Below are 17,807 nucleotides of genomic sequence, written 5' to 3'. Positions count from 1 at the left end.
ATGGATGGATGGATAGATAGATAGATAGATAGATAGATAGATAGATAGATAGATAGATAGATAGATAGATAGATAGATAGATAGATGGATGGATAGATGGATAGATGGATGGATAGATGGATAGATAGATGGATAGATGGATAGATGGATGGATAGATGGATGGATAGATAGATATATGGATGGATGGATGGATGGATAGATGGATGGATGGATGGATGGATGGATGATAGATGGATGGATGGATGATAGATAGACAGACAGATAGATAAATAGATAGATAGATAGATAGATAGATAGATAGATAGATAGATAGATAGATAGATAGATAGAGGGGGAAACAGACAGGCAGATCATCTAGTGATGTCACACGCTTGTTGCGCCTCCCCTGCAGTCTGCTCGAACGGAATCGAATTTGAATATTTCCCACCTCGCCTCAAACTTTTTTTTTTCTCTTCTTTCTCTCCCTCCCCTCCCCTTCGCCACTGCCCTCAGCAGAAGCACCGGGCAAGTGTGGGTGTGATGCCGGTGAACGTGCGGTCGCTGTGCCCGTCGCTGGAGCGCTCTCTTTTCGGGTCCACGGAGACGGAAAGACGCTGAGTTACGGGGAGCAGAAAGTGAAAGCTGAATGTTGAAGGACTGCAGCTCGGGAAGAAGTGGCTGGTCACAGCTCGTCAGCATGCGGGTCCCGCTGAGCGTCTTGTATCCCGTCCTTTCCCTCACCATTTTCGGATTGTATCCCTCATTGGTGAGTGGCTCATTGAACGATTTGATGTTAGAGCAACGGCTTGGAGCTCGGGATTGACGGTGTGTGGTGTCACTCCGGGAGGAGGCTCTACGCCAAACTTCATTGCAAAGTCCCCGCGGTTTCATGTTGTCTCAGTTGTCGATTCTGATGTCGGTACGTACGGTAATGTAGTTCGATGGATTCAACCAAATAATATTGTATATCACTGCAACGCGGAGAGTTTGAAAATCAATCGTCGTATATAGTAATACTCTCGAAATTATCACGATAAGTACCGGACAGAGATAAAACACTGTCTGGTGATAATAGTTCTACTATCTAGAAAAACATTGTACCGAGGTTGTTTTTTGTTTTTTTTTTACCCTTCATTCTAAGCGGGTTTGAGTGAAATCTTTAACCCTTTCATTCTAAGCGGGTTTGAGTGAAATCAAACCAAATGTTCTCGGACTTTTAGTTCTGAGTTGACGTTAAGAGGGAAGAACCGGAACCGCAGCCGTGAACTGAGCCCACAATATCGTAAATACCGGAGGAATCGTCGTGTTTCTTTGTTGCAGGGATGTGGAGCTGTCCACCACCCTGGTACTGAAACTTCACTGCGCGTTCAGTAGGGAGACGAAACGGCTCGATCTCTCTTTCGTTATTAATCTTTTAAAAGCCGTGAAATATAGTCACTGGTTTGACTCTGATTGTATTTTTTTTGTCTTTATACTCGGGGCTATTAGTGTTGTGAACGCGCTGGCTTCTTCGTTCAACGTCAGTCCAATCCTGTATCTTTTGACTGATTGGTGCACTACTTGAAATAATTCTATTTGACGGCCTCGGTTCAGTGAGGATGTCACAGGTCAGTCAACGTGCTGGTGATTCATTATCCCAGCAGACCTTATGCTGATATCAATTTGGAGTGTATTTGTGTCGTTTTCACACATTTCTGCAGCGGCACATTTGATCCATAATCATTTCGATTTGCTCCTCTTTTTTTTTTTTTTTTTTTTAATCCATGTCATTTCGGTTCGCTCCTCTTTTTTTTTTTGCAATTATGTGAATAGATGCCATTGAAGAGTGGGAGATATGACTTGTGTGGGAGCTGCATGTAAATTGGTAACATGGCCCCAAAGGCCTTTTCTAAAAAAAAAAATTTATCTGAAAAGACAAACCTTTCATGCCATTACACCGAGCTGGAAATTATGAAGCTGTCGCTCACAGAGTGTCACACGACGTACACAAGGCTTTGCTCATTTCAGCACGAGGTTGGGATGCTGCTGTCCCCCCCGCGCCACCACCGTCAGCACCCCCGCAGGCACACCGACAGGTGTTTAAAACGTTAAAATAGTGTATCCAAAATGGAGCCGTTTAACTTATGAGACTATTGATTTCCTTTGACTGTGATGTGACAAAATCAATTTGGCGGACGCCGCCTCTGCAGCACACACGACCCGTCTTTATTGAGCCTTTCTATTTTGAAAAAAAAAAAAAAAAAAAAGGACATGTTTAAAGTAATATTATCTAATGAGTAATTACAGAGTAAATTGCTCTTTTTTTTAATAATACGACGTTGTACGCTGCATCTACAGACCACATTGATTGGAGAAAGAAGGGAGGCTTAATAGAGTTCAGGAATTTGATGTTTGATTTGATGATGTATTTTCTACCATCGAATGCAATCCGACATTTTAATTTTTTTTTACATAGCATCAATTATGGTGTCTCATTATCTAGCCACATTAACATTATCAGCTCATTATAACATAATTATCACAGTACCCAACATCTATAGTACAGGTATTAGCATTCTTTACCAAATAATTTAGAATCCTAATTAGCAGTCATCCTTGCTTTAAATATTTCAACAGAGCAGGCAATTTGTAGCCAAATGTGTATTGGTTTAAACTCTCTGTCTCTCTCTCTCTTATTTGTTAATCAACTAAACCCACTTTTGGTTGGTTGTTGTTGTTGTTCCAATCAGAATAGAATACGCTGTCAAAATAGATGACTGAGGATCACAAACGCGTCTCAGTGTCCCTGTTCAGCTGGAATATACGGAACAGCCCTTTAATGTACAGTGTACCACATGCAGCTTTACTGAGGTTTTTCATTTAAATGGGATTGCTGATGTCACTGTACCTGACAAGGCGTATTCATAAAAGAAGACCTAGTTCTATATTGTATCTTTATTCACTGCCAGAATATGACGAGATTAGAGTGGACATAAGGATATGGAGATGGAGATGTAGGTTAAGGTTGAACTTTATGGATCCCACACTGGGGAAATTATTGGAATGATTGTGGGCCCCAGACTGGAAGGAAGTCCGAGACAACAGATGAAGCCAACGTGATCAAACTTAGAACGTGAATTTGAAATGCTCAGCGCTGTTTGTTTTAACAGTTGTGCACTTTGGCCGTGGGTTATTAGCTTAGCTTCCTGCAGCTCTTTGCACTGCCTTTTCATCTACTACCGTAGGTGCCTTCATTGTAAAACAACACACACACACACACACACACACACAGCCTCTATCACCAATTTCTCCTGTATCACAGAATTGTTTCGGGCCTCATTTGCTGGGGTGCTTTGATTACACATCAAAACAATGTCATCAGAGCCGCGACGTTCCGCAGGAGAAAATGATTATGAAACCTTTTCGCTTAAATTCGTTTCCCACCCATCGTCACGCCGCTCCCCAAATGAACGTTTTTGTATTTTCTTTATCAGTAAACATTAGCCTTTATGAGGGTTTATATACTTGGGCTTGGTGGGGGGAAAAAAAACAGCTTGGCACAGATGCATAACAAAAAGATGGGAAATACTGCAGAAGCACACCTGCAGTACACGTCCACACAAATATTTAGAGATGGGGAAAAAAAAAAGAAAAAGAAAACACAAGCCGAACAATTCGAATTTCACTTTTTCCACCGCTGGCCAAATTAAGGACGACACCTTCTAACAATGTGTCAACACAAACAAAGCAAACCTAGCCCTGAGACTGACGGGAGGATCATTAGCTGTGCTGCTGTGTGCTCCACGTTAGAAGCAGCAGTGGCTGTGTCAAAGTCAACAGAGGGAAAATAAATAACTCCACAGATTGTTTCTGTTTTGGTTTTCCTGGAAGGAAGAAATTTTGTTTCCTGCAAAGCCACAGATAATAGGCCTTTTTGTCTTTTTTTTTTTATCAAACTACGACTCCCGTGACGTTTGAATCAATTTTTAACGTCGAATTTGAGTATTTGAGTTGCAAAGATAAACATCATCTTTGCTCAGTTTATTTTTAACTTTTGAGATTTTCTCAACTCTACCACTGCATCTCGATCTAACAGCTATCAAATTATGATCACGTCCATGCATTAAACAGTTACGGTTGGCAGTTAAGACTGTGATTAACACGACCTAAAAAGACTTTCACCGATTTCGAACTTCTCTGGCTGAATGTGCCTCGGTTAATAATGGAATAAGCATAATTACAGGAGTGGAAACCTGATGTTAAAACTACCAGGGGCGTAGTTACAGCCATCGCTATCGGTTGCCCCTTTTATGATTACTGTAATTACATCACCAGCACTCCAGCAGACACATATCTTTGGGTGAGGCTAGGCCCGCAAGACAAAGAGAACGTTTCAATACATTTGCCCTCATGAACTCACGTGGGCTAAGAGATCATTACAGTATAAAGCATGCTTGTTAAGTTCAGTGGCGCAAACACATCACGCGCGTTATATAGTTTTATCATACGTGTAAATACAGGTACGATGTGAGTTCTTAATGAGGGGAAAAAAATAATAACACATGGGCTGGTACCTCGCCGACCAAGTCCATCATTGTTGCTAAGCTACACGCGTTCCCACAGTCTACAGGTAATTGATATGCAGAAGTGTGGCAGATTGTTTTTTTTTTTTAATTAAAAATGCTTCGAACAATGACTAAAAATCTACTTCCAAAATTAACAAGGAAACATATGGACTCCACCTGGTGGCCGGCTTCGTTATAGGTTGATAAATAACCCACATGTTTGCAAATGTAACGTGGAATTGAAGTGGAAACCGACCAGCCAGCGATTTTTTTCTTTCGCATTGTTACCGCCATTTATGTCATTCTCATTACACTGACGGGTTGGCTTTAATCCATTACTTAATGCTGTAAAGTATTGGCTGGCTTTATAAATGACAGCACTAACTCAGTCGTGATTGATGGGGCAGCTGTGCAGCGGTGCATCACGGCGGTGCTCTCGTACTGTTGCTCCTCTGCCTGAGACTTACTCTCTCCACCTGTGAAGAGCGATAGCCAAATTTCTGATTCTATAACTTACTGATTACTTTTTACACAGTATAAGGTGAACAGTTTAATTGCTAGCATTAAGGGACAAAAATATCTAGAAAGAATCCAGTCATATCCCTTTACTAATGTATAGTGCAGCGGTCCCCAACCCGTGGTCCGGGGACCAGCGCTGGTCCATAGGTCATTAGTTGCCCAGCCGGAGTGAAAAAATAAACTTCAGTTTTTAATTTACTTCATTCAAAAATAATCCAGTCATATCCCTTTACTTTTTTTTTAATTAAAATTAAAATGTCAAAACAATAGTTCATTCAGACTCTGCTTTTCTTTTAATTAAAATTAAAATTTCAAACCAATAGGTCATTCAGACTCAGATACTAACAGAATAAAGTCTAAAAGACGTTTTATTTTGAAAATGTAATGATCCTTCAACAATGGCGCAGTATTACTGGTCCGCAGTCAATAGACATGATTCGTAAACTACTAAAAAACATGATGCGAGACGACCCCGAAAAAAACCTCTTGCGTCCCACCTGAGGGTTGCGACCCAGTCTTTGAGAAACAATGGTCTAGTGGAGTCGAGGCTCTCTTCTCTATGAACGGATCAGTTCAATTTTATGTGATTGTCATATAGATTACGCAATCTTATTCAGACGTTGATCGTGGACACGCCTGAGTGTATCAGACTGTGGCGATGAGCTGACTCTGTCCACTGAAAGGACGGACTGAGACACGGTCTTATGCGGTTCCTTACGCAATGAAATGTGAAGCTGTGGGAAGCAGTAAACAGTTTGTGGCATTTGTTCCTGCTGGGGGACGACCCGACTAACAGCTGTCTGCGGATGTGAGGGGGACATGTTGTCGGCATAAATATTCGCTCTCACTAACGGTGCTGTCTGTGCTCACACTGATCATTAAAAGAGACATCTCACTTGCCTGGGTCTTGTGTTTTGCTACAGTATATATGTGTAGCTGTAATGTGTGACAGAGCATTTATATTTAATAACTCGAGGAATAATCAACGATGGACGGAACGTAAACACCGACACCCGGCCCTGAAGGATTCGGGGGAATTAATAAATGTTGAGTGACTTAAATTCTCACACGCATTTATGATGTTTTTATCAATCTGCCTTGGCTATAATGTTGTAGTTCAGCCCATGAGAAATATTCATAGACCTCACACTTACTCCATGAGTACAGAAACTGCAGTAAACCTGTGTATATCTAAGGCTCCAGGTCATTTATTCAGCCTTGATTTAAAGAAACACCTTTAGGCACGCGCTGCTGAGAGGCCAGTCATTAGGGGGAGTAAAAGTATAAAAAAGTAGTTACAGCAAATAAATCCTAGTCTGACTTCAAAGAACCACCTGCGACGCACTGTTCATACTAATGCGATGGTACCAGCAACTCCACCAAAAAACTGCATTCTGGTGCTATTTATTTAGTGAAGTAGATCTCGCTACTGCAGTTCTAGAACCAGAGGGAACTCCAGGCTGCAGCTTAAATGTATACGTTTAACTTCTGCCCACACAGTACTAATGAGTACATTACCACGTACAGTATACAAATGTAAAAACATGTCCATATTGTTGGCAGGTTTCTTCGGAGGGGTGGTTTTCTCTGCAGACACGTACTAATACAGTTATTTGTATTTCTATTAATGAAATGATGCTTGTGATACTTCGCAAGAAATGGATGGATATTTAACATTTGACAAATTATACGATGTAACGCCAAACAAAAGGTCAAAGAATATGTAGTAAAATGACCTGACCTCACAATTTACTTGGATCAGTTTTGTTATACACAATGCTAATGTACTGGCAGGAATTGAAGAAAGACATACTGTAAATGATGACCTGCGACTCTTTCTTTTTTAAAATTTTTCTAGCCACCTAGTGGAGGTAAATAAATAAAAAAATTGGATAATATTTCACACTACAGCTAATGATCCCTCATGATATTTGAATGGGCCATGACCCAGTGGTTGAGAATCACTGTTCTAGTTAGATAGAAAATAATGCCCTAGCCACTTTTTCTATAATTCGCTATTTAATTATATTGTTATGTTTTAGTATATTAGGCAGTTTTATGTTTATGTTTTTCAATACATCGATACTCGTGTGTGAGTATTTATATATCGATACCAACTGATACTCCATTATTTTCCTCCATGGTGTTTATGGCTTTGTTAGGAAACTCATTGAAACTCACCGTAGAGAAGGAGCAAAAAAAAAAATAAAGGTGTGAACAAAATAATGCTGAAGATGATTCAGAGACATTTAGGGGCAGAATAATTCAAGCTCTCAGACAATTATCTATTCAATCTTCCCCTGGCTGGGGTCAAAAAAAAAAGCCAAGAAGGTGGCATGCTACTGGGAAATTAATCTCCCTGCGGGCTTTTCATCACAGTCACATCTGAATAAAATGATGGCTTTTCACTTTAGCTGCCCCCTCCTCCCCCCTTCTAGCTTCTGGAGACTGCGTCAACCCTTTATCTGTATCTCTGTCTAAAGCCTTTCTGGTCTCAGGATAACTGCTGCCGAGAATGCTTTTCTGCTGTTGTGTTTAAGGACTGTTATCATTTGTCATTGCTGTCGCAAATGGCTGCATCAGTCTGGCTACAGTGTTGGCTGCACATGTGAGTTCATCTTCCTCTACCATTAGAGGCAAAATGTTAAATCCTTTAAAGAGTACGGTCATCAGTTACAGTACTGACATCGCATTCCACTCCACTTCCCTCCAATACCCGGGTGGCTTTTTGTTTGGACAGGTTGATAGATGGCTGGATAGACAGCATTTGTTAGGGTCTTTGTCAGAGGCAGGACGGCGCTGTTACAGAGTTTTAGCTTCTTTGGCACAAAGGAAACGTTTTCGAATGGCTTATGAGTCTAGCGGTTAAAAAAAAATTGAATTATATAATGGGTTTTAAACAGAAACACTTTGTACACGGGGGTCCGGTGGTTTATGACGTCCTCGACCTACAGTGTTTCGTGGTCATGTTGCTACCTCCCAGATTTCACCATCCTGAATTTAAAGTGAAATTTAGGTGAGTGATAAACGTACTTACGTCGAAAATCGAGTTACGTCGCTCCGTAGGGAAATCACGCAATAACTTATTTGATTTTGTTTTATGGGCCTTATTGTGAAGCTATTTATAAAATGCATAGGTACATCTATTTTTACAATTAGGTCCAAAACATGTGAAGTTTCTAGGAGTGCCGTGGCCATTTATAAACATCATCTGACACCATTGCCCAATGCATGATCTTTTTGGACTTGTTAAGTTCAGGTATATTTTAATGAGAATTTTTTTGTAACCCTTTGCATTAATTGTAATAGGGTTCTTTTTGCTCCAAGTTTTGCACTTGGAATTTCTAACGATTGTCCTTTCACACCAAGCTCATTATTTCCTGCAGTCCATTTTTGACACTGTTTCTTGTTTACTGCAAAAGAGGCAACCCAGCTGGTGGGCTGTCTCGTCATCAGAGAGAATTGCAAGAAAATAAAGTCTGGGCTGTCTCGTCGAGACCCAAAGTTCTCTATCAGAGAGAATTGCAAGAAAATAAAGTATATATAAGACAAAAACTTTCTCTTACAAAACATGTTTTCTCCACCAGACCACAAATTTGCCACGAAAGACATTTATATTTTTGCAGAACTGCAGTACTCCCATGGCCTACATAAGGATTGTAAACCCCCATTACAGACCAATGGTGGAGTTTTACACTCTGTCTGCAGAATGTGTAGTGTTATATAATATATAACATGCTCATATAAGACCATCGGGAAGTTTTGACAACACTGCATGTGTTCAAAAAACAAAGGCTATCTTCTAGTTTCAAGTTACTCAGAATTGACTTACTTGGTGTTTAGTTCTGGCCTGTTTAGTTGAACACAACACTGATATACTCACAGGAACTGAAGAAAGACGCACGAAGATCTTCATCCCGCCATGTCCAAGTTTTCATATTCACTTGCTGCCACCTAGTGTAAGAAAAATTCAATAAGAATTTGCAGACAAATCTTCAAATTTAAAATGGGCATCCTGCTGGAATATGACAATATTTTAAAAAGGAAGCAGCAGATTAGGTATATATAAGTAATGGTTTGGGGGGGAGGTTGGCTGGATATGTCAATATTAATTATTACACTTATTAAACACTTATTATTAGACGCAGAAATAAAAAAGCAGGGAGGGATTTCGATGACAATAAAATATACAGCTGAGCAGTTCATATCCGATTGTTTCATCTTTCTTTTTTGCCATCTCGTTATTTCTCATTGGCCTCGAACATTATATAGCGTTCTGTTAATGTCACTCTTGATTTCACCGGGCATGGTGAGTTTAAGGTAATTTACAGTTCAATTCAGAGGCCTCGTAAAAGGAATGAAAAGTCGGGCCCTCTTTTTTTTTTTTTTTTTTTTCTTTTTCCCACCTGACCTTGTGAGCTGCAATAAAAGAAACAAAGTCATGATCGTTCATTATTAATGGTAATGGGTCGGCCTTATCTTAACTCGCTGGGTTTTACAGCGGATATGGAACGTTTTCTTGTTTAATGCGTTGTCTGTAAATGGGAAATTGTGAGTTAACTGTTATTGTATATATAAATATATATATATATATAATTGCACCATTTTTTATTACTTTTAATTATAATAGAATAAATGTTCATGAAAAAAAAAAAAGGGCAACATTGAGGATGTAAATAAAAGTGATTTTTTTTATATATATATATATTTTTTTTTTTCTCCCATTCATTTTGTTATGTAGCACATTTCCGAAATACGCTTTATGCTCCAGCCCTCTTCGGCGATAACAGGGGTCAAAAGTTTTTGACTGCCATTGACCGGCTGTGCATACTAAAACAGTCAGTTTCACTGTTGAATGGAAAACATCTGTTTTGTTCTGTGCCATCAGTGTGGGTTCATTTGCAACTGCACTCTGATCGTCTTGAAAACAACTGAAGGAAAAATTCATGGTTGCGAAAGCAAATAATTATAATGAACCATAATGGGTCGCAGGTGCTTTTATTTTATCGTGAGATTATATTAAACTGTTTGTTGTTGTTTTTTAATGATTGCTAAGCAAAAGAACAGCTGTAGGATAACTAGGTGCGTTTTTCATTTGCTCGTACAATACATGGCAACACCGAGCCTTAACCCCCGCAGGGTCCATTTTTGATGAGTGGGTTTGACTCTGAACATATTGCGCTGGCACCGAATATTGTTTGGCTGGCGGTTCCACAACACTGTGCTTCACACCTAAGAAACCACAAGATTGAGCAGAAGGAACATGAATGTTTCTTGGCAACCGGTTGCGTTTCGCCCGTGACCGGCATACTGTATGTGACGGTGTGCATTTGCTGTGCAGTAAGGTACAGCGCCGCTGGGTGGCTTTGGGTTGCTGTGTTCTTTTTCGTGGAGGGGAGGGGGGTATTAACAGACTAGCGTCTTTGAACAACACTGTGAACCCACTGTTGCCCTCGAGCTGCAGTTTCCCAACAGAGAACACGGCCATATTAAGTAAAACAAACAAATGACTGGTTGCATGGTTATTGCAATTAATGTTCAACATCTATGATCAACTGGTGGCTCGTGGCCTGAATTCGGTCCTGCCAAATTGTCAAATCTGGCCCATGGCTATATTCGAAAATATAAATGTTGGACAAAAATGTGATTTATATTTCATATTAGTGTCCTGCCTCCAAGGTGCCTTTCTAGATTCTGGCCCTCAGACAAAAATAGTTTGTGACCCCATATTTTACTTCTTTTTTTTTATTTTTATTTTTTATAAATTAAGCCTCTAAGGGAATTTTAATAAGCTTAAATAAAAATGCTTTTCTGGTGAATTCTGCAAGCTTAGATAGGCAGTTCACTTTTTAGGTTAAAACCTCCTCCTTTGTGAGGAGAAATGAATAAATGTGCCTTCGGTTTGGATCGTTTTTGGACATAAAATTAAGTAAAAAATAAAAATAAAAAAAAATTCTCTAATGCATTTAATATTCTTTTAAATAAAATCTATCCCTAACTACTATTATTTTGTTAACAGAACTGATTTTGTAAGGACAGAAAAATTGTATTAGTCTTTTCAGGGCTGGAACAAGAACATTACAAATTAAAGATTTTAGATTGCATCACATTAGATATTCCAACTCACACAAAGGTTCATTAAGATGAAATCCATTTTGAATATTATTTCTTATAAATTATATTTCATTTCACTTCAAATAGAAGGGGGGGGTGAGTGGAAGGGAGGGAGTTGTAATCCAATCTGCCTCCACTCTGAGGAGTATTTGATTGCCAATCCCGTATTGCTGGCCAGCAACAGTCTAATAAAAGTATAATATCACAGAGTTGACATAATAGACTTCAAACCAGAACTCGTAAAGTAATTCATTTGTCTAACTAAGATGCACATTAACTGTACTTGCAGACTATTGGACCAAAGGAGGGCTGGCAGGTTTACAGCTCGGCCCAGGACGCTGATGGGCGTTGCATCTGCACGGTGGTGGCGCCAGAACAGAGTCTGTGCTCCAGAGATGCCAAGAGCAGGCAGCTCCGTCAGCTACTAGAGAAGGTAAATGGGCGTACTTTATCGCCTTGGTGTATTTTGTACAAACATAAGCAGACAAACAGATATATATAAAAAAAGAAAAGATAAATATAAAGGGATAGAAAGCTTTTACGACTCCTGAGGAGCATTATGAGCATTACAAAAGCTAAATGCTTTATAATGACTATTTAATGTAGGTACACTGCAGCGAGTTTTTGACATGTTTGTTCCTTTTAAAACAATATACTGCAACACGTTCGGGGACAGAGGAGCTGAGTTTCAATGAGGAAAACCTCATAAAACTGCCTGCTGCGAAACAAATGCACCAAAATTGTAAAGCTTCTGGAAAACGAAAAAAAAAAAAAGGCTTCTTACGGATTCAACAGGAAAACGAAAAAAAAAGGCTTCTTACGGATTCAACAATTTACTGTCTGCTTAGTGCATTTGTCTGTCACAGTCTCCGGTCTAATTTCATTTTAGGTGCAGAACATGTCGCAGTCAATTGAAGTTCTTAATCTGAGAACTCAAAGGGATTTTCAATACGTCGTCAAGATGGAGAATCAGATGAAAGGCCTGAGGACCAAGTTTAGACAAATTGAGGATGACAGGAAATCCATCATGGCCAGGAATTTCCAGGTAACGGACAGCCATGTTGTATTGTGTTCTGTTCACATTCCAATGTCTTGTTTTTTTAAAGACATTTTTCGTTTATATTTACGTCCTAGTCAGTTGTCTATGTTTTAAAATAAAAGCTAATAAATACAAATGGTACATTTTGGCAAGCAATAACAACACAGACGTTAAATTCAATAAATACAGTGGTTAAGTGATAATCAACTAGTGGCCCGCGGGACAATTCTGGACCACAGAACAGTCCAATTCGGGCCGCAACTTGGTTCTAAAATAAACATCAAATAATAATGTTAGACAAAAATTAGTTGTTTATTTGAGTGTCCAGCCGCTACGGTGTCTGTCCAGAAAAATTTCGAGCCCTCCGACAAATATAGTTGGTGACCCCTGTCCTCTATTAGTAAAAAGATGATTTTGTGAATAGGGTTAGGGGTAAAAAAAACAACAACTCTGGTGTGGGGTAAATGCACCGTGAATAACGTGTTACAATATTATAAATACTGTGACTAAATATTAGTATTGCCTTTATTTAGTAAAGTCACAAAAGCAAACAGGCACTAAATCAGATGGAAAAAATAACAGCGCCATCGCTGACCATCAACAGATCCTATTATTTCGTGCATTGCGATTTGGCTTAGGATACTATGTTCTATACTCTTTTTTCCGATCTCCCTGTGTTTTCAATTTCTGCAACTGTCTGCCGCTCTGCAGGAGCTTCAGGACAAGATGGACGAACTGAAGCCGCTGATCCCCGTGCTAGAACAGTACAAGATGGATGCCGCGCTCATCTCACAGTTTAAGGAGGAAATCAGGAACCTGTCAGCTGTCTTAACAGGCATCCAAGAAGAACTCGGGGCCTACGACTACGACGAGCTGTACCAGCGAGTCCTGCGATTGGACAACAGGCTTCGCAGTTGCATGGGCAAACTAAGTAAGTAGTTAGCTAAGGTTTTACTTTGTAGTAAAAAAAATATATTTAACTGTCATTGACATGATTTCTCTCTCCAATATCGTTATGATGGGAATATAACTATTGTCCTTCTGTTAAAAGAGTTTATTATTCAAATTCTGCAGAAATATGCATATATGATGAGCACAGAAAGATATATGAGATGGAAAGATAATCACAAACATTTGCTGATATGAAAACACGTCAAACGTCCATGTTTGCTTTGGGCAATTTAACACTGCACACAATTTAAGGCCTATATTGCGCATCGAAAATAGCAGTTTATTTCCAGGGCATTTCTGTCCTTATCAAGTCAGAAGTGAATAACTGCATCACACTGCCATAGTACAAAAAATACCAAAAACTTTCCGTGCATGTGGCTTCTACTCCTTAACCAGAGCAGGTCATTGAGGTCATACATCATTTGCACAGCTTTGAGGACACAGAACAAAGGTTCAGTGAAAAGAACATTCCCGGAGTCTTCCGGACACAATAAATAAAGAAGTGTCCCTGGCAGAACTTGTCTACGTAGGCTATTGTTTCACAAAGATTAATGAACGCTGCCGCTGGAGAAAAATTGTCATACTTGCTGTAATTAAAGACTCGGAGCCACTAGCTAATTAAGCTCAGATCAAACCGGTTGTAAATTAGCATTAATGTCAATTTGCAGTAATCCGCTCAGAACTAATGTTGTAACCACTGCATGTGTGTTTAAAGAACTTTTAATATTTTTTAGTCCTCATAGCTTTCGGGCTAAACATAAAGGCCTTTTTTTTGTTGTTGTTACTTTCGGCCACAACCAGCATTGGCTTCTAGTTTAAAAAAAAAAAATGTTGTGCACAAAGGACAGTCTCTGGTGGCACATGCATGAAATTGGCTTGAGAAACCTAGTAATGAAAAAAAAAAATAACACAGCTCTTCTTATTGCTGCATTTCTTTATTAACAGCATGTGGGAAATTAATGAAAATCACTGGACCTGTAACAATAAAGACATCTGGAACCCGGTTTGGTGCATGGATGACTGATCCTCTAGCAGCCACCAGAAACAACAGGGTAAGTTATTGATGGCAGCAGTGTTTCCCTCAACTGTGTACACTGTGTAATTTTGGACAGCAATGTTTTTAGATTATAAACTTTAAAGACGAAGTTCCCCAAACTACCCCCCCCCGCACCCCCCATATCCCAACCGTGTCCTACAGCTTCGGAAAATAAAACCCAATCCCACCCAATTGACCAGAACGCACATAAAACATATGTATATATAATGTGTTTATTTACATGTCCTTACGTAAAAACCAACTGCAAACCACAAATCAAATTTTTTATCTTGCCCACCCCCTACTGGCAGCTCCAGGAAATCCATGCTTATAGCGATGCTAACTAGATAATAAAACCAAGTTTGTGTCAATTTCTCAACTATGTTAAGATTACGGTTGTCGACCAATAAAAATGTATCTGATTAATCACAGGGAAACTGTTGATCAATCACGATTAATCGTGACTTATTACAATAGCAATTAATCCATATAAATAAACATTCCTAGATATATATTAAAAAATGTTGGTATATTGCTGCGACCAGTTGTCTGAGCCAAAGTTGTAGCCTCCACGAATGCACTCTAGTCTTGAGACGGCGTTCCCTAATGGAACGCTTGTCACAATTAACAACATCTGAGTCATTCCCAGAAATAAAATCAACAAGACTACTGTGTAAATGTCCGCGGCCCTAGTGTTGATAGTCACTTGTTTTATGCTGTCGTACACAGGTGTGGTATATGGACAGCTACACCAACAGCAAGATCGTCCGCGAGTACAAGACCATGGACGACTTCGTGTCAGGTGCGGTTTCCCGAACATACAGCCTGCCATTTAAATGGGAGGGAACCAACCACATCGTCTACAACGGATCGCTTTTCTACAACAAGTACCAGAGCAACATAATTGTCAAGTACAGTTTTGAGTCAGGCAGCGTGTTAGCCCAGCGAGCCTTGGAGTTCGCAGGCTTCCACAACATGTACCCGTACACGTGGGGCGGATACTCCGACATCGACGTTATGGCAGATGAGCTGGGTATGTGGGTCGTCTACGCCACCAATCAAAACGCAGGAAACATTGTCATCTCCCAGATCGACCCCGACACCCTGCACGTCCTGAAGACCTGGAATACCGAATACTCCAAGAGAAATGCGGGCGAATCATTCATGATCTGTGGAACGCTATACATCACCAACTCCCACTTGTCTGGAGCGAAGGTTTACTACTCGTACTCGACCAAGACCTCCACGTACGAGTACATCGACATTCCTTTCCACAACCAGTACTTTCACATCTCCATGCTTGATTACAACGCCAGGGAGAGAGCGCTTTACGCCTGGAACAATGGGCACCAAGTCATATTCAATGTCACTCTCTTTCATGTCATAAAAACGGATGATGACTCTTAGAGCTCACGTTTGTTTTCCAGAAATCAGTTAAAAGATGTCGATGTGATGACGTGGACTTTCAAACCAACCAAGATTGCTTTGTTCCGATTGGTCAATGGTGTCACTAACGTTGCACTGGATCCATAGTGGAATTGAGCATGGACACTGCTGACTTGATACCTTACTGGAAAACATGTTGCATATTTTCCATTAAACTCGCTTATTTGCTGCTGCTTGGACTGTTTCGCCTTATTTGCAGTGTGTGATCTACCGGACAATGACTCTTGATTGTTTTCTGCATGTTCACGTTTTATCTGTGATTTACTGTACCACGTGTTTTTGTTGTTTTGTTTTGTTTTTTTCGATCTGTTTTGCTTCTAGTGTTTGAATTTTCTGGTCACGAGGCCTTTTTAAAACAAAATACTGTATCATTAAAAACAACTTCTGTATAATTGGTGCCGTGTAAAGCTAGATGATTGTACGTCATGTAGACCACGACGGGCCTGTAAATACTGCCAATATGTATGTCTCTGTGGAAGAATATTTGTATTTTTTATAAAAAATAAAATCATGGACTATCTGGGAAATCAAGATGAAATAAAAATATAAATTTCATTACCAAAGCTGGTTATCGATGGTAAATTTAATACCAAGTGCGATCAGACAATTAAATCAAACAAAAAATTTGTATGACCTCAAGTTATTCTATGAAAGTCTATTTCAAACAGCATTGTTAATATGTTAATAATTTATTGTGACAATCACTGAATAAAAATATTAATCAAATAAATATTGGTTTAGCTCAGTGGTTCTTAAAATGAGGGACGGGCCCCATTGTGGGCTAAGCTTTTTGGCTCCTCAAACTATCCAAATGCCCAGGTTCAATTTCAACCTTTATCCCCCTAACCTGCCTTTCCATCTGTCACTCTGGTTAGTATTTGGACACTGGTCCTTGAGGTCCTTTTTTTTGTCCAGTGTCTTACACAATTCATTAGCCCTTCTCAGTATATTATATAACAGTACAATTAGGCATCAACTACTATTTGATAAAACAAATTCAAATTATTTTAGAAACAACTAAAGTTAAAGGTGGTATAAACTTAAAGGTGGTATAAACTCAAGGCACAAGGCTGTATAATTGATGATTCTGCCTTTGTTTAACAGAAACAAAGGCGGACTCATTTTTCACTGTGGCCCGAGTTATAAAAACGCAGCTACATAATTAGCCAGCGTGGCTGGAGAATTAACATTTTAGCCCTGCGAAGCCTGAACGTTACTCAGAAAAAGTAATTCACCTAGGATGCTGTTGTTCTTTCCAACGTGCCTCACCAGTATCCTCCCGCACCAATTGCTCAGTTACGGATCAAGCGCTTCCCCCGCAGCAACTCGCTCGAGCGCTAACAATTATAGTTTATAAACGACAGGCAGAAAACATACTGTCAGCAGATCTTAATTAAATCAAGAAAATGGCTCACGCACATAACTCAATGGAGATTGATCGTCTCGGCCGCGGTGGACACAGAACACAGATGATTGGATGGTGGGCCGCTAATTAATACAGCGAGGGGCATCAGATGCGAGTCTGCCGCTACACACATCCCTGTAGGTGCTTGAGCCCTTAATAGACAGGGCAGGGTGGAGATATGCTTCAGTAAATGCGGTATGTTTTGATTAGAAACAATAGAATTATTCCGAGCCAGGATCAAATACAGAAAAATAGAAAAGAAAATTGTTGCTCGGGGCTAAAGCCTCAAAACAGCTGTTGAAACACCGGTATCTGAAGTAAGGTAGTGACTGTCGGCCAGTAAAATAACTGCTTGCGTCTCCAGATAGTTTGATATATTCATATATGTTAATTTGAACACACAAGTAACGGCGTATTACCGGTGTCCAGTTGATGCACCTCGGCCTTTCTGTTTTAAAAATGCATCAACTGCACCTTTAAAGTGTCTTTGATGGGATTCGGCGACGGAATCCATATGACCATCGATCAAATTTACGGCTTATCCTATGAGGCTCTGGAGGTGAGCTGGAGTCGATCCTGGTCGACGTTAGGTAGGGACTGCTCATCGGCCAATCGCAGAACAAACACGCTGCGCGTTCGCGCTCACATTTACACCCAGGGTCAATATTCTGTTATTAGCCTTTACAATCGGAATCTATTCTGAATCTGTCGAATGGACGCAAAAACAGAAAGACGGAGAGTCGGAGAATGGAGAGATTGTATTTTACGTTTTT

General features: G+C 39.9%; 2 protein-coding genes across 3 annotated transcripts in view; both read left to right on the top strand.

The window, feature by feature from the left end:
* mkxa (mohawk homeobox a) overlaps positions 1–17,807 on the top strand; it is a 1,121,182-nt gene that overhangs the window by 718,794 nt on the left and 384,581 nt on the right. The window lies entirely within an intron of this gene.
* Positions 280–16,595, top strand: olfm3a (olfactomedin 3a). Its single transcript, XM_008307720.3, has 6 exons — positions 280–746; positions 11,447–11,590; positions 12,047–12,202; positions 12,908–13,127; positions 14,093–14,199; positions 14,913–16,595. The coding sequence occupies exons 1-6, from the start codon at positions 627–629 to the stop codon at positions 15,588–15,590; spliced, it is 1,425 nt and encodes a 474-aa protein (XP_008305942.2). The 5' UTR covers positions 280–626; the 3' UTR covers positions 15,591–16,595.

Source organism: Cynoglossus semilaevis, chromosome 3 (genome assembly GCF_000523025.1).
Source record: "Cynoglossus semilaevis isolate Cse_v1.0 chromosome 3, Cse_v1.0, whole genome shotgun sequence".
NCBI lineage: Eukaryota > Metazoa > Chordata > Actinopteri > Pleuronectiformes > Cynoglossidae > Cynoglossus > Cynoglossus semilaevis.
Note: the sequence above shows the minus strand (reverse complement) of the source record. Positions and strands in the feature narration are given on the sequence as shown.

Coding starts and splice junctions, on each gene's coding strand:
- olfm3a (XM_008307720.3), top strand. CDS start 627: ATGTTGAAGGACTGCAGCTCGGGAAGAAGTGGCTGGTCACAGCTCGTC. Junction 12,203..12,907: donor TCATGGCCAGGAATTTCCAG/GTAACGGACAGC, acceptor GCCGCTCTGCAG/GAGCTTCAGGACAAGATGGA. Junction 13,128..14,092: donor CAGTTGCATGGGCAAACTAA/GTAAGTAGTTAG, acceptor CTTTATTAACAG/CATGTGGGAAATTAATGAAA.